The sequence below is a fragment of the Vombatus ursinus genome, unplaced genomic scaffold, assembly GCF_900497805.2.
Source record: "Vombatus ursinus unplaced genomic scaffold, bare-nosed wombat genome assembly UNPS02014802.1, whole genome shotgun sequence".
NCBI lineage: Eukaryota > Metazoa > Chordata > Mammalia > Diprotodontia > Vombatidae > Vombatus > Vombatus ursinus.
The window spans coordinates 5,408,301-5,425,206 of NW_020954580.1; the positions used below are offsets into that span (position 1 = coordinate 5,408,301).

Genomic DNA, 16,906 nt, shown 5'->3' on the forward strand with positions numbered 1-16,906 from the left:
ATGATGATGATGATGATGATGATGATGATGATGATGATGATGATGATTGATGATGATGATGATTAGCTGACACTTGGATAGTACTCTACAGGTTGCCGTTAAAGTGCTTTCTTCACAACTAAAGCTGTGAGGTTGGTAATGTAGAGTTTGAGAGATTCAGAGAATTTATAGCTTGCATGTGGTTACATAGCTAGTAAGTTGTGGAGCTGGAACTTAAATCCAACTCTTTTGACTCTGTGGCCAAAGGCTGCTTCTCTTTGTGTCACAGAACTCTTTTGACCCCATTGTCTTCAATGCCTCAAAAACCTCTCCCATTTCCTTCATCCTTGATCCATTTCTCCCACATCCTTCATCACACCTATGCTCCCACAATCTGTATTGCCTCTTTCTCCACTGTTCCAAGGTTGGCCCCTTGTTTGCCATGGGCTCAAATCTGTTAGCTTTTACCTTTTCTCTCGATCGTAGAGATTGACTATGAGCTTGATTAAAATGATCATCTGTTTAGTGGCAAATCTCCTAAGACAGATCTATCAGGGATGATCAAAATCCCCCAGGCTAGAGGCCCACAGGATGTAAATGAGATGATGAGATACAATTAAGAATTGGGGAATATGAAAGTGGAGATTCAGAGACACCTGCCAAAGGAAAAGTTCTAAGAAGGATTCTGTTATACGGTTGGGTCCTAATGGATTTGGAGCCCCAGGTCCCACACCAGACCAACTTCTTAACCTTCCTTCTGCAGGGATAGGTATATCTCTTTTGAAGTTGATGCCAGCCCCACAGATGGAAAAGAGGGTTTCTAAGTTTCTTTTTTCTGTGCATGTCAATGACAAGGGTTTCATTTCTCCCATAGAATCTGCCAGAGGCATGCAGTATTGAGAATGGAAGATCCTTTGCTATGAAGCTACAGAATCTCTACGTGACAATAACTAAACAAGGATTCCAGGCAGAACGAAAACGACAAGGTTCTGGTGAGCAGTTTGGGGGTGAGCAGTTCAGTGGAGTTCTGTTCCTATTCTAGGTGTCTAGGGTAGGAGAGTACATCTGATGAAGCTAGTCCAGTCCTCATGGGATGTGCCAAGGGTTGCCAGAGCCCTGGGCTGTGAGGTAGCAAGAAGGCTTTATTCCTTTTCTTTCTCTTACCTGCCTATCAGGCATCTTCATTTGTCGTAACTGGACACTGAATTTCTCCAGGGTCCTTGAGAAGTCTGGATACTCGTTGTGAGACTTGGGTCATAGGACTTTTCCAAGCTTGGAGAGAGCTGCAGTTTGTGGCTGCTCAATTGACACTGAGTTCTGCCCCCCAGAGTGTTAGTTAGCCTAGCTCGATGTGTGCAGGGACCTCCTGTCCATCACGCCTGAAACCTCACAACAGCTAGCACTGTGGGGTGTCTCTTGGCAATTACTGTGAGGGTGGTTGGGGATTCGGAACCAGTCACTCTGACCTGGCCGTGACAATGACCCTGTCCCTGTCCCTTTTGGTGGGAGGGATATTTCTTTTTTTTTTCCCATGGAAGCCTAGATTTATTTATTTTTTAAATGATTAATTAATTACTTTTAGTTTTCAACATTCACTTCCATAAGATTTTGAGTTGTAAATTTTCTGCCCCTCCCTTTCCTCCCCCCTCCTTGAGATGGCATGCGATCTGATATAGGCTCTACTTCATATTAAGCATATTTTCACATTAGTCATGATGTAAAGAAGATTTAAAACCAATGAGAGGAACCACAAGAAAGAAGAAACAGAGCAAAACAACAAAAGAAAAGAACAAATAGTATGCTTCCATCTTCATTCAGACTCCATAGTTCTTTCTCTGGATGTGGATAGCATTTTCCATTGTGAGTCTTTTGGAGTTGTCTTAGATCCTTGAATTGCTGAGAAGAGCTAAGTCTATCAAAGTTAGTCGTCGCACAACGTGGCTGTTACTGTGTACAGTGTTCTCCTGGTTCTGCTCATTTCACTCAGCATCGGTTCATATAAGTCTTTGCAGGTTTTTCTGAAATCCACCTGCTCATCCTTTCTTATAGCGCAATAGTATTCCATTACATTCATATACCACAACTTGTTCAGCCATTTCTCAGTTGATGGGCATGGGAAGGGAGATTTCTTTGTCCTGTTTGACCTCTCTGATTCCAGGAGACTCCCAGGCCTCGGACAGGACTTCTTCCAATGAAACTGATGGTATACTACTGAGCCAGCCAGAGCAGCAGTCCTTCTCTGCCCCATCCCTGTCTGTGCTTGAGACTTTAAATATGGTAAAAATCAGTGGAAACCTGGAACTTTTTTGAAACAGAATCTAAGGGTTCAGGAAATCAGCACCTAAAATCAGCCTAGTTCTTACCCCACTAGAGTTGCTACCATGTTGTTGTTCTCTTTTAAATGCTTAAAGATATGGACCATGACTGAATACTAGATGTTTAGAGGGAGAGGCCCACACTTCTCCTCTACCCTTAACCTCTTCTGACCTTATAACCTAGGCAGTGGTTCCCTTATCCTTCTATTCCACTCTCACTTTATAAGCCCTTGGATCTTATAAATATCATTCCCCATGGAAAGGGAGGACAATCTATCTTTTTTTTTGTGTGTGGTGCCTGTCTACAGAGAGCAGCATATAGCATTTTCAGCCTAAAAGAGTTAGGTGCTCCCTTTAAGATGAGAAAGGGAAAGTAAGAAGACCCTGAGAAGTAAATATCATGATCCTGCCTGTAACTCTCTTGGGATAGAAACCTGAGAGTGGGGAAGGTGTAGAATATTTCCCCTCTAATTTGGCTTCCATTCTTCTCTAGGAGACTTCAGTTCCAATGCAGAGACCCCATCTGTCCAAAGTCAAGAGGAAGAAACCAAAGGGCCTGTTCAACTGAACTGAGCTCACGTCCTGGTGCTTCAGCGGCTGAGGAAGACTTTGGGGTGCAGATTCTATCAGCATTGCCTTGAAAGGATCTTCTGGGGTGAAAGCTCAGACCTCAGGCAAAGTCAGGCAAGGCTGGAGCCTTAGATTGGGGTCTGGCTGTAAGGCTTGTGTTAGGCCATGTAGTGGACACTTTGTCCTTCAGTTTGAGTATACTCATGATTGTACTAGGTTTCCTGACCTGAAGAGGAGCTTGAAACTGGGGAAATATTGAACCCCATTCTTCCACGGCATCTTCCTCTATATATTTGTGGTGGATTTACTAGAAACACAACAACAAAAATAAAAACTTCCAAAACTCCTGTGCCATCTTAAGATAGTATTAACTTCTGTATTTACATCAGACTCACTGGCAAGTCCCTACTTCTTTTAGGGAGCCAGTAGTTACTGCCATGGTCTGAGTAGAATACAAAAACCATCCTGAAGCTCCCCAGATTTTGTTCTGTTCATTCATAATTCACAAAATAGTAGTTTTCTCTCCTTTCTTCTCCACCTTTCTCCTCACACGCACAGGTACAAAGTTCCCAGGCCATCTCTCACACCCTGAACCCTCCACTCAGACACCTTCAGGCTCTCTTGTAGTTTTTCTTCTGTGACCTAAATGAAACCTTAACTTGCATCTGGAGTCACTTTTCCCAGAGAGGACGGACACAAAACATCACAGATTGTCATTGCCCTCTTCTTCTCCATTCTGTTCATTTTCCTGTCTTGTTTTCAAGGCAAAGAGGACAAGTCCGGTTGTGTAGAGCCCTAACAGGATCCTCCTGTGCCACTCAAAGCTGCAGGAGAGGCCTTATGTCCTCCTTCCCCCCCATTCCCCAGGTAAAGCACCTTCTGCGAGACCTAGACAAGGTGCAATGGTAAGGAGCAGCAGAATGGCCAGAGGATGCTTGGTATGACAGCAGGAACTGGATCCTGGACCCAACGGGAGTCTGAGGCGAGCCTCAGCATTTGGTCCCTTAGCCAACTCCTGGGGGAAATAGCTGGATTAGCCAGTTAGGGTTCAATGAGTCCCTGCATTTTTGCCCAATTTCCCTATGCAGGTAGGACCCCGTAAAGGTTCACCTGGGAATAAAAAAGCTAGGAGTAGGGTAGGAAGAGGAGTCCTAGGACACTGGTCTTTAGAACTCAGCCCAAGGGAAGGTGCTGCCTGAACCGGATTGGTGGAGGTGGGTTTTTCTGGCTGAGTGGTGGTTCTTCTCCGTCTGTTCCTTTTCTAGGCAATTCCCAACTCTTCCTCTGCTGCCGGGCAGTAAAGAGCCCTAGCCCACTGCAGGAGGTCACGCTGTGTTCTTTATGGTGTCTCCTTCCACAGACCTTGCCCCCCTCATGGGTCTGCTGAACCTGCTGCATCTTTAGTCTCCCAAGCTAACACTAAGGTGGATCTGGGGCTGTGTGAGAACTTGTTATCAAGTGACTCTGTTTATTTTCCACATATTTTCTGCAGGATTCAGTTTGGTTTCAATGAGAATCAGGCACTGGGCCACATGGGGAAAGGGAAGGAATCCCCAGCAAGGGGATTCTTCATTTCTGAGGGGATGCTGTGCCTGGGCCACCTCACCTCCCACCCTCCTTTCCAGGTGTCCTGTTTCAGGAACTTTTTCATTTAAGAGGACAAGATTAAGGTAGTGGCAGAGAGTCACCTAACCCAGGACAAGCCTCAGGGAATCCCTAACTTGTCTTTCTCAGGCCCTGCCCCTGGATCAGCCCCTCCCCCAGGGCCCTGGCCTGGCCCAGCCTCCACCCCAGCTCTACAGGCACATAAAAGGGTCGAATTCTAGTGGCTGCTCCATAAATTTTATTCCGTAAATATTAGTTTTCCCTGTGTTTAATAAAGCAGTGGCCCACCTCCCCGCCCACCCGCCCTTTCCCCGGGGCCGGGGCTGGGGCTGAGGCTGGGGCCGGTGGTGGGAGAAGGGACTCTTTCAATTGCTTTGGAGTATTTTTAGAAAAAAAAATAATACAAGGTGGTTTACATGAGCAAGCCAGCAAACCAGGAGCAGGACTGGAGACCTCGAGGAAGTGACTGCCCAAGTCCGACTTAAAAGTAGGGAAATAGCGCCACCTATACTGCAGGGCCAGCTCGGCCTGGCTGCCCAGCTCCCCCCACCCCCACGGCCAGCTCAGGCAGGCTCAGAGATGGAGAATTCCTTCAGCAAGGGCATCCCCTTCTTTCCCCACACTGACCGAGGCAGGGCCTAGATAACATCCCACTAGTACTCGTTTTCCCCTCTGTCCTCAGTTAGCCAACATTGTCTCTTAAACCCAGGGGCATTTTTCTTGCTCATAGCTGCATAGTATTGAGGGGAGAATCAGGAAGGGCTCCTTTAGAGATCCTCCGGATCTACCCCCAGAGTCCCACTTGGGAATGGGGCCTGCACCCTGTTCTGAAGAGCAGGGCTTTCGGAGGATCAGATAGGCCAGGCCGCCGTCACAACCCTATATTCCCTAAGAAGCAAGCTTGTAGCCAGAGCTTTGCAGCAGAGCAGCTGCCTGAGCCCTCCTCCTTCTTGCTGTCAAACTCTCGGGGACATCTCTCCTTTGGGGAGTCCTTTTCTCTCTCATCCAAGTCCCTGCATCCTCCTTAGTCTTGGTGTGTTGTGAGGAGCCCCTAGGCCTATGAATTCAGTGTGGGAGGACTGTGGACTCTCCCTTCTGGGTGCTGGGCCTGGCCCCAGGACTGGTTCATCTGTGTAGCCACAGCCATGGCCTTCTATCTTGTGACTCTGTTCCTCCATCTGTCTCTAAATTGGAAGTGTTGATTCCACAGAGAACAAGTAAACCCATCTACTGTAGTCTTTCCCTGATGCCGGAGAGACCCACCCCACCTAAGCTGTCCCCTTACTCACCCGCACTTAGCCTGTGTTTATATGTGTCGTCTCTGCCCCCTTACATCACCAGCACTACCAAAATCTCTTGCATGTAGTAGACAATGAATAAATGCTTGTTAAATTGGAGAACAGAGTCCGTATCGACTCTTGTCTCAGTGTTGAGTACTCACTGTTTAGTCAGTTTAGACATTTATTCAGCACCTGCTGTATTCAGGGCACTGTGCTAGGCTGTCAGTATACAAAGAGACTACACACGTTCTGCCGGGAAGAACTTCACAGTTTAATTTATAGACAAATTTCCAATCTAATGGGTCAGTGTTAGGATGGATAATTCTGTATTTAAACTGGTAATGATAAAATTAGTCTATCCTCCTGCCAGCTCTGCCCAAGAGTGAGCTCTGTCTCAATTTTATTGATGGGGAAAGCTGATGTTTCAGTAGGGAGGAAGACCCAAGGGTCCATGGCAAGTCAGCAGCTGGCTTTGGAGTCAAGGCGTCAGGCATCCCAGCGTATGTCACTGTCCTCACCCACAAACATACCAAGTGGTCACTGTCTCTAAGGTACTGGACTGGTACTTTGGGTGTACAAAGAGGAGAATCCAAAAAAAGAAAGAGGATGACACTGCTGCCTCTTGGGGGGGGGGCTCTCCCCAGCTCTGAAAAGGCCACTCTAGGATACGATTGGGTGAGGCCCCTATGTACAATAGGTGAGGAGATTTAGATATTACCCCTGAGATGAAGGAGGAAGTTGTCAGAGAATCCAAATCAGAGATCAGTGGTTCCCAGAGAGTCTTACCTCCCAGAAAGGCTGGAGGCCTGCCTTTGGCAGGGATACTTCCTCCCTCATGAAGTCACCCTTCTCTCCAAGCCATCAGGTTCTCCCTAAGCCAGCAATCTGGCAGGCACTTCCAGGGGTAGTAGCCACCTACTTCATGTTTCTGCATTCCTTTGATTTGTGGCTGATCTAAAAGTCCCTACCAGCCACTATGATCCTTGGAACCAATTAGCTTGGGGGAACCTTCAAGGACTATTGGTCTCCCCAGTATAAGGAGTGTGTAGGCATGGTCTGGCTCATCTTGGAAGACTGTACTCAAATGACTTGTCCTCTCAGGCCAGGGGCCAGCAGCTAGAGGAGCACCCTTCATACTCTTCCTCTTCTCACTTTTGGGCCAAAGTCAGCAATAGGGTCAGAAATGGGGAGTAGGGCTTAGGGGCTGCTGGGGCCTCCCTACTGAAATCTGGGTGTTGTATTTACTTTTTCATATTGGCAGCTGGAAGGGGAAGCCCATCCCAGCTCAGCATTGTTGTCTAACATGGTTAATCAGATCCTATAATCCTGCTGTGGAAATATTGGGCCTCACTCAAAACAATAGAGACCAAGAATATTGTGGTTAAATTTCAACCAGTTGCCTCCCTGGCCTGTTTGCCTAACCCCTACCCCCCTCTCCCGGGCCAGAGTCCTCCTTGCTTTATGGACCCCTGATAGGATCGACAGCCGGTCAGAAATGAGTGACTGGAGAGAGGAGAACAGAGTAAGGGAGAGATAATCTTCCTGGCTGGCACCCCAAGCTGCTTTTCTTCACCACACTTAGTGGAGTGAAATGAGGTGGGGCTCGAGAGGGGATGGAAAAGCCTATTTGTCATATAGGGCACTGGCAGGAAAGCCAGAACTATTATGGACTCCAATATTGAAGACGTTTAGCTGGAACTGGAGAGTAGAGGAACCTAGGTATAACATTGACAAGACAGGACCCATTGTAACAACACTTCTGTTCAGACTAGAAGGAGGAAGGGGAAGGCCTGTAGTTTGGGGGTCTTGGGGAGGAGGTTGTCGTGTAAAAAACATAGTAAATAAGCGGAGAGAGCTAGAGGTTTTCATTAAAACATGATTCTGGTGTAACCGCATTGCAAATAGTCACTTCCTAAGTTAAGACAGATATTAGATGAGAAGGAAAGAATGCTTATTTAGTTCATTATACTACCAAGAAACTTTCAGGGTAGAGGATGGGATCAGCCAGTCCCAAAATTCTGGGCTAGTGATGATTTTTCCGTTTGGTTGCAGTACTAATACAATCATAATAATCTGCATATATATAAAGGTGAAATTATAATGGTTACCCAAGATGATTAGGGCATGCACTTTGAAATATTTGTCTAGTAGTGGTGATGAAGTGGCACTTACCTGTCCCCATTATCTTGATTAGTACATTAACAAGGATGGCGAGATAATTTGCATGATTAGTCTATCAAGACAAAAGGTATAGACCACTTAAGAAAGATAAATAGAAAAAATAGTAGGTGGTCGCGTCTTTCGACCACAGATTTGAAGATGTACTTTTAGGATTAAGAAATAAAAAGAGACTATTGGAATCAAGATTATCCTTGTTCAGATAGAGTTATAAGAAAACAAGTTATTTAAACTAGAGTTGTGTGTAAACTTGAAATGCAAATGGATTATACCGAAAGAAGAGAAAGAACTGATATATCCATACAATGTCTGTTTTAGTCCTTGAGCCCGGGAGGAAAAGCCAGAGTAAAGTGCCTCTGCTGGGCTCTTCTAAGAGACAGAAAGTATATATGGCTGTCTGGTGGGCCTGACTCTAAACACTGCCATCACATAAACAAGAAGAATTGAACATGGATAGCTGCCATAACACTTTTGGAAATGTCAACCAAGCTGACAGATGCAATGACAAACAAATGCAAGGAAAAAAAAATGCATTCCTAGCTACAAGTGCGTAACTGAAAAATGAAAACAAACCTACATTTATAAAGTATGAAGAATGTAGGTCAAAAAACTGCCAAATGAAACTCTGTGTTTGCCCATTTTTTACAGTGTCTACCCAAGACTATTTCTTACCTCCAATATCATTTGCTCTGTTGGATAATTGACCACAACACTTTTCTGAGCAGATTCTGATGATAATTCCATCTCTGGTATCTCCCATTAAGGAAAAAGACCTAGGAGAAAATTGCTTGTAAATTGATCGAATCAGGGCTAGGCATGAGGCCACAAGATACATGAGTGCTTCTAGGTTTGAGTCTTGAAAACAGTGAGAAATTAGTGGAAAGGAGGTAGGTGTATACTTTAGTTAAAATGACTGAAAGGTGATAGAAATTCCTAAAAAAGAAATAAGAATCCCAGAAAAGAAGAAAGCTGATTTCAACAAAATCCAATTTAACAAGCTCAGAGAACTATTGGGAAATACTCAGTGGGAAGAAGGACCGAGATAAAAGATGCTCAAATAGAAGGCTCTCAAAACACTGTATTCAGGCAGGGTTATAAGAAGCTATGCCAGCTAAACCTGGCACAACTAGACTTACATCTGAAATGCAAATGGAACAGTCTTAAGAAACAAAAGATGGGTTGAGTCAATAAAGAGGAATCACAATAAATGGCTGAATTTAATTCTATAAACTTGTATCAAATGCCTACTCTCTTTAGGCCTTGGGATTACAAAAACAAAGTTTTTGTTAAGTTCCTTTAATCAAGAAGCTTAAATTCTGCTGAGGAGAATACAACCTATACAAGGAAAACTGAGTCAGGAGAAGTACCAACAGCTAGTGAGGAAGCTTCATGAAATGGGTGCCACCTGAAATGCTTGTAAAAATGAGCCCTTCTTTTCCCCCATTGTTTAATTACTAACCTCCTAATTGCCTAGAAGAGTGAATCTGATTTCCTAAGCATCTAGCATTCCCAGAGAAGAGAGCTGGGTACTGGGGAGAATGGGGCCCATTAAAGTTGTTACAACCCACAATATATGTTACAACCCACATGCAGAAATATGCATGTTTGCAAATTTGCAGATGGCCAAATGAGTCCTACTCACATGAACAGATCCATTTAGAGCTTTCTGGAATTACTAGGACTTTTAGCTCTGACTTGAGATAAGCAGAATAAGTTCTCTACTCAAATGGGAACTGGTTGTGCCTTTCTAAATCATCAAGGCAAAGGTCTTAAAGCTAAATTTTCATAAGTACTTTCTGGTGGGTGCATCATTAGTGTCTGCTGTTTATGGCAAGTCAGATGTAACTGGACATTTTTATGTATAGCTATATATGCATATATGTACATATATATATACAAGCATATGCATATGCATATACATACACATATACATATACATATACATATACATACAGTCCTTGCCAAAGCTGGAGAACCATTTTGAGCTGTTCAAAATCAAATGAACCATCAAGAAGAACGTAGATTATTACAATTTACATATATACATACATATGCATATGTGGATATATACATATGTGTACATATGTTTATGTATATATAAATAAAAACTGCAATAATCACCTTTCTTAGTGTTTTGATATTTCATTGATTTTGAATACTTCAAAAAGGTGCCCCAGTTTTGGCCAGAACCGATCTGCCCATTTGCAGATACGTATATTTACATACGTGCCATACTAGATGATCATCAGATCAGGAACAGATATCAGAATGATCCTATCCAGTTGGAGAAAGAGATTGCCTTGAGCAAGGTCCAGCATCACAATGTGCTTTCTGAAGGAGGGTTGTTAAGTGGGGTAAAGATAATCAGTGGATTTGGATGGAGTCAGAAGGCCTGAGCTTGAAAACCCGATTTTGTCACTTATTAGCTCTGTGATCTTAGTGCACTTAACCTCTTTGGGCCTCAGCTTCCTCATCTATAAAATGGGAATAGTGATATTTACACTGTCTCTCTGAGACCTATGTAAAGTAGTTTGTAAACCATTAAAGCCTTGTGTAAACCTTGCATTATATTAAAGAACCACTCACCAGACTGACCTATGTGACCTCTGTGACTCTGCTAATGCTTCATTTTCCTCTAGAGGTGTCTGTCCTGCACTCATAAGTTTTGCTTCCACCTCTGTGCCTTTGTTCAGACCATTCCTACCCCCATCCCCCATCTTGTTTGCTAGTTCATGCCCATTATATCCTTCAAATCCCTTCATAGAACTAGAACCCTCACTGGTCCATTTACCCTTCAAATCCTTGTTACCTCAGATCCAGTGTGTGTAAAGATGCCTCTAGTATGTGTATTCCTACAGTACAGAGATTGTTACAGATCTATGTGCATGTTCATGTGTGTGTCCACCTGTGATTTTGTCAGTATGGAGACTCACTCTACTGATGATGAGTCTTGTCCATGGTCCATAGCCTGTAATTGTCAGAGGCAGGATGTGGATAAAGAGGGCTTTCTAAAAGCAATCCCACCCTCTAGCTACTCTGTAATGCTGCCTTTCAGGTAAGTATGCGTACAGAGAATCCATGTCCTGTCATCTTGGACTTTTTTTACATGCTTTGTCATTGTTCTGTAGATGGTTCAGGTTTGGTTCTTGAAACTCAATTGCTAATTCCTTAAAGAGCTTCCCAGACTAGGACCCTTGATTTCCAGAGAGAGGATCGGATAAGTTTCAGATCTACCCCATGAGGAAGCTGTCTAAGGCCCAGGCTTTGAAGAAGATCTCCAGTCTGGTCTGAAGCTCAGGTTTTTGCTATTCGCTGATCCTTCAACTGTGGACCCCTAAATACTGCCACCCTAAGATGTCTATTGTATTGTGTTCTCTTCTTTTCCTTTTGCCCTAAGCCATGTAATAAATGGTCTTGGTGCTTTTTGTAGGGATTTATTCACATGGGAAAAAACATATCCAATATATAATGAAAAGGTAATTGGAGGTGGGTAAAAAAAATCTATCATAAACGTATGGCTCCCAACTTATTGAAACTGAATAGTGATCTAGTTGCTATTACTTTCCCAAACTTGTCTGGGGTTAACCCCCCATTTGTTTTAGGAGAAGCTACCTCCATGACCTTTCTTCATCCTAACCTCTTAAGAAGAGAGTCTTGATTCCCTAGGAACCTCTGGCTGTACACAAACCTTTTGTCAGGATTTAAAATTTTGTGCCAGACCCTTGGCTGGTTATCAATCACCTATTCCACTGAGCCTTGTTGTGGGCTTATGACCTTTTACCTTCTGACCACTGTCCACCTCCCAAAGCATTGGGAACAAAAAATTAACAGGTTTTCTTTCTCATCTCCTCAAAACACTTCCCAAAAGTTCATGACCCCTTGCTTCTTTCCAACTGTGAGTATGTCTTCTCTCTCCTTTGTGCTCCCATGACCCTGTAAGTGCCTGTTATGGTATTATACAAACAGTAGTTGCTTAAAAAAATGCTTGAATATTAGTACCTTTTGTTCACTAATCCCTGGCCACAGGCACTTCACTGTGCCTTGATCATTCCCGTGTCTACCTGTTGGGTTGATTCCGTGAATGGCAAGTGACTAGAATTGTTGCGGTAGACTCAGTCCATGATGACCAAATGGGCATTCAATCCACTGCATTCCTGAGGCCAATCTAGTTCTGACTGGGCATCTTTAGAATCAGATAGAGATTGGTCTGATTTCACAGTAAAGGCCTCCAAGTGGCTCTGGAGGCATAAAAGTTTTACTTCATTTTTTGATGCCATCTAAGCTTACCTCCCTCTTACTCTGTATATGTCTTATACATACCTAGTTATTAATTTGTTAATATTAACATTTGAATTGTGAACTCCCATTCAAATAGGAATTACTTGAGGTCAGGTGCTGTTTTTACCTTTCTTTGTATCCCTAGCAATTAACATAGTCCCTGTCACATGGAAAACACTTAAGAAATGGTTTCCAATTGATTCAAATTAACCTGAGGTAACTGCACATTGGAAAAGCCGTTTAACTTTTATTGACCGAAGTTTCCTCATCTACAAAAATGAGGGGTTCAGATGAGATAACCACTAAGATTTCATCCAGCTCTAAATCAATGATCCAGTGATCAAAAGGATAATTGTAAACATTGTCCAATGTCTCTCCTCCCTTTTGGGGCTAAAACTTCTTGAGAAGGCTGTCCCTCTACAATAGGTGTTTCCACTGTCTTTCCTCTCAATCTCTTCTCAACTCTATAGTTTGGCTTCTAACCTCATTATTCAACCCAAACTGCTCTCTCTGAAGGGATCTGTTAGCTACCAATTATAATACGAAGCTATTAATTAGTTAATCTAATTAATGGCCTTTTCTCAATCCTCATTCTCATAGACTTCTCAGCAGCTTTTGACTCTATCACCCACTTCTTGATCCTCTGCTCTTTAGCTTTTCATGCTATTGCTCTCTCCTCATTCTCCTTCTACCTGTCCAATTTCTCTTTCTCTGTCTCCTTTCCTGGATCTTCATCCCTATCACACCCAAGAATCATAGAGGTCCCCCAAAACTCTGTCCTGGGCCCTCTTCTCCCTCTATGCTATTTCACTTGGTGATTTCTTCAGCTCCCATGGTTTCAATGATCATCTCCATGGAAATAACTCTCGGGTCTAGTTTGTACATATTTGTTTGCTTGTTGTCTCTTCCATTAGATTGTGAGCTCCTTGAGGGCAGGGATGTCTTTTGCCTGTCTTTGTATCCCCAGCTTTTAGCATGTCTGGCACATAGTAGGAACTTTTAATAAATGCTTATTGACATAATCCTCCAGCCTTAACCTCTCTGCTGACCTTTGTCCCTACATCTCCGCTGCCTATTCGACATCGCCAACTTGAAGTCCCATAAACTGAACACATCCAAAACTGAACTCATTATCTTTCCTGCCAAGCTCTCCCCTCTTTCAGACTTCCCTTTTACTATTGAGGGTACCCCCTATTCCCAGTCACCCAGGCTTATAACCTGGATGTCATCTTTGACTTCTCATTCTCTTTCCCCATATCCAATCACTTGTCAAGGCCTACTGATTTTACCTTCATGACTTCCTTATAGATGTCTCCTTCTCTCCTCTGACACTGCCATCACCCTGGTGTATCTCCTCATCATTTCACATCTGGACTATTGCAGTAGAGTATTGGTCGATTCCCCTGCCTCACATCTCTTCATCCTCCAATCCATCCTGTTCTTAGCCATCAAGGCCCTTCATAATCTCCCCCACTTACACCCCCCCAAAATTTTCCCTTTCCAGCCTTCTTACACTTTACTCCCCTCCATGTATTCTGGCCTCCTTGCTGTTCCTCAAACATGACCCTCCATCTCCCAATTCGTTTTCCCTGGCTGTCCCCCATGCCTGGAATGCTTTTCCTTCAAATTTCTACCTGCTGGCTTTCCCTGGTTTCCTTCCAAGTTTCAACTAAAGTCTCACATTATGCAAGAAACCTTTCCTGGTTCTTAATTTTAGTGCCTTCCCTCTGGAATGATTCCCAACTTATCCTGTCTATATCTTGTTTGTACACAGTTGTTTGCATGTTGTCTCTCTCATTGACTTGTGAGTCCCTGGAGAAAAAGGATTGATTTTGCCTTTCTTTGTACCCCTTCTTTGGCTTTCTTAGCACAGGGCCTGGCACATAGTAGGTGCTCAGTAAATGCTAGATGACTCTAAGCTACTTTGTCTGGCTTTCATTTTAGAAAGTTAAGATTACTCAGAAGATTGAACTGGATTTTGCATTTGTTTTATCTTCCTCAAACTAAAAAGAACAGAACAGAGAGATGGGGGGGGGACACCATTCTTTTTTTTTTCATCATAAAAGCCAAAAACCATGTGTTGGTTGACTTCAACCTCCATTTGAGGCTCCAGCCACTGCTACTCATTTGTGGGGCAAGCAGTAGATGTTCCAGGGCTGCCTGTGGCTACTGGCGTAGTTACAAATGCCCCCATCTCACTACCATTGCTACTGGCAGAGACTTAACTGCATTCTACGAAGCCAGGAAAAAACAAACAAACAACCCATAATCAGGATCCTCAGGTGATTATACCCATCTGTTAAATCTACCACTAAATCTGTCCTAGAATTTCCTAGAAGAATGTTTCCTTTGCTAATGGTTCTGGGTGTGTGACCTAACCCTTAAAAGCCTCTTAGGACCAATGACTAAGGGGAGATAACATATAGGTCCCCAAAAAGCCTATTTTTTAATTCAGGAACTTTGAGACCACTCTGACGCCAGTGAACAATGCTGTACCCAAATAGTAAACCACAAACCCGACCCCATGTTTTTGAGGCCTTCTGGACCTGGAATAACTTACTAGTTCATGACCAGGGCTGGGAAACCTGTCCATTCCCTTTCCCTCCTCTCCTGTTCCAAAGGCCAGGGCTATCATGGTACTGACCTAATCTTATCATTCAGCACTCTGTGAGTCGTCTTCTAGCACGCGTGCATCAGGTTCCCTATTGGACATGTGAAAACCTCAGCCAAAGTCTAAGCTAGACAGAAGTGACATATTTTGGCAAGCATCTGGTCCACTGTGTGCAGGCTTGTCCACAAGGTACCACTATGTTTACAGAAACAAAGACAATATATGATAAGACTTTGGCACCCAAGTTTGGGAAAATGATCTTCCTACTATTTTAGGGACTAATCTACTAGGGTTCTGGATCCAAGTTAGAATGCTACAGTTTGAGAGAAGAAATCAAAGTTCAGGGGAATGTGGCAAAACTAAGACATTCTAAGGTAGGACCTAGGAAGAAAGTGGAAGGTAATTGAAGCTTTTTGTTTAAAAATGGGAATACTTTTTAAGGATTTAACAACTGCCTTTAAAACCGATGTCTTGCTTACTCACCTCCTTCCAGGGAGGGGATGACTTAAACAGCAGAATGAAACTTTTGGACTTGACAAGTGTGGAAATTTGTTTTGCTGATACGTATTTGTTACAAGGTTTTTTTCCCCCCTCCTCCTACCCCCTGTTCTGTTTTGGGAGGGAAAGGAGGATAATTGAAGGGGGAGATAATAAACACATAAAAATAAATATATATTTTTAAAAGACTAATGGCTTGCTGAGATGGCAGTCATTACTAAGGACAGAGCAGTAAGAAAGCTAAATTATCCATATGGCAAAACTTCCCAAGAACTGTTAGAGAATCTTAGAAGAGATGACCAAAGGAAGCTGTGGCTTTCTTTTTATGGGTCTCTGTAATAAAAGGAGGCCCCCCGCCTTTGTCTGGGTTGGGGGTGGAGAGGGAGAATCGGTCTTGATTAGTAAATGAACCTGCAAGCATTAAGAACCTTTTCTGTTCTAGACAATATGCTAGGCCCTGGAGATACAAATACAAAAGGAAAAAAAAAAAACTACTGACAAGGTGCAAATATGCCATTCCTCTGTGGGGGAGGAGAGAAAAGGAGGGAGCTGGTTGTAGTGCAAACCCACTTCATATATGATAAGAGTGGGTGATTGATTATGGAAAGGAGAAAGTTGGAACACTTCCAATGACTTTAAGGTAAAGACAAGATTGAGCTATTTTTGGTATGAAATACAGAGGTTTTGGAGGGTGGATATCTGTAAGGATAATATGGTAAAGTGGTCTTTTTGATCTCAAATCTTAGCAGCTGCAATTGAAACAAGATTCTACAACTACAGACTGCACCCCTAATGCTGGTGATCAAGTCTGTGTTTTATACTGTGTTTTAAAGGTGACCCTGTGAGAGTGAAGGTGAATGGGTGCAAATCTATCCTTCCCTACTGGAAAAAATCAGCCTCTCTAGGTGCATGCTTCTCTAGTGGTGATTTAGGAATGTCATCTTTGGATGCAAGGAAAAGCGAGCTCTCATTTAAAAAGGCTCACTAGTTCTTGCTAGATTTAAGAGAGGATTGTCTTGGGGCAGTTCTAAAGGTTCTTCTCCCCTATTCCTTGTTCTGGCTAAGCTGCTTTATGCTTGTCCTGGAGCCCCAGGTTTTACACACACACACACACACACACACACACACACACACGCACACACACGCTTACACACACATATACACGCACCCCTCACCCCCTCCTCTCAACCTCTCTGGCCCTTTCTACTGCCGTTGCCTGGATCTCCTACAAGTTTTCCACGTCCTTTTTAATCTGTAGCTCCTAGAAGTGCGCAATCCCATGTTCCCTTCAGGAGCTTACCATTGCTGAGTCTACTGAGAGGATTAGCTTACAATTCTTACTCGCAGTTTTACCGAATCAGCCCTTGGTGTCATTTTTACCTTGTTGTTCCTATTCATTTTGTGGTCCACTATGTACTAAGGTTCTTATTATCCCTTTCAATTATAACCAGTCATTCTGCCACCTCTATTCGTTTCACTAATTGCTCCATCCTGGCTGCTCTACCTTATACCTTGTACTGGAACTGCATTCTACTTGTTCTGACCACATTTTCAACTTCAAAAGACCTATTAAAATCCTATTGTTCTCCTAG

The 16,906-nt window shown here is 43.4% G+C and overlaps 1 protein-coding gene across 4 annotated transcripts in view; it reads left to right on the top strand.

The window, feature by feature from the left end:
* NHEJ1 (non-homologous end joining factor 1) overlaps positions 1 to 3,224 on the top strand; it is a 113,229-nt gene extending 110,005 nt beyond the window's left edge. For 2 of the 4 annotated variants that reach the window (XM_027873580.1, XM_027873577.1), the window contains exons 6-8: positions 854 to 986; positions 2,138 to 2,256; positions 2,788 to 3,224. In XM_027873580.1, coding sequence (XP_027729381.1) covers positions 854 to 986; positions 2,138 to 2,256; positions 2,788 to 2,862 — 327 coding nt within the window. In that variant the 3' untranslated portion in view covers positions 2,863 to 3,224. The remainder of the gene's footprint in view (positions 1 to 853; positions 987 to 2,137; positions 2,257 to 2,787) is intronic. The other 2 variants (XM_027873578.1, XM_027873581.1) reach the window with 2 other exon arrangements.
* The last annotated feature ends 13,682 nt before the right edge of the window (positions 3,225 to 16,906 follow it).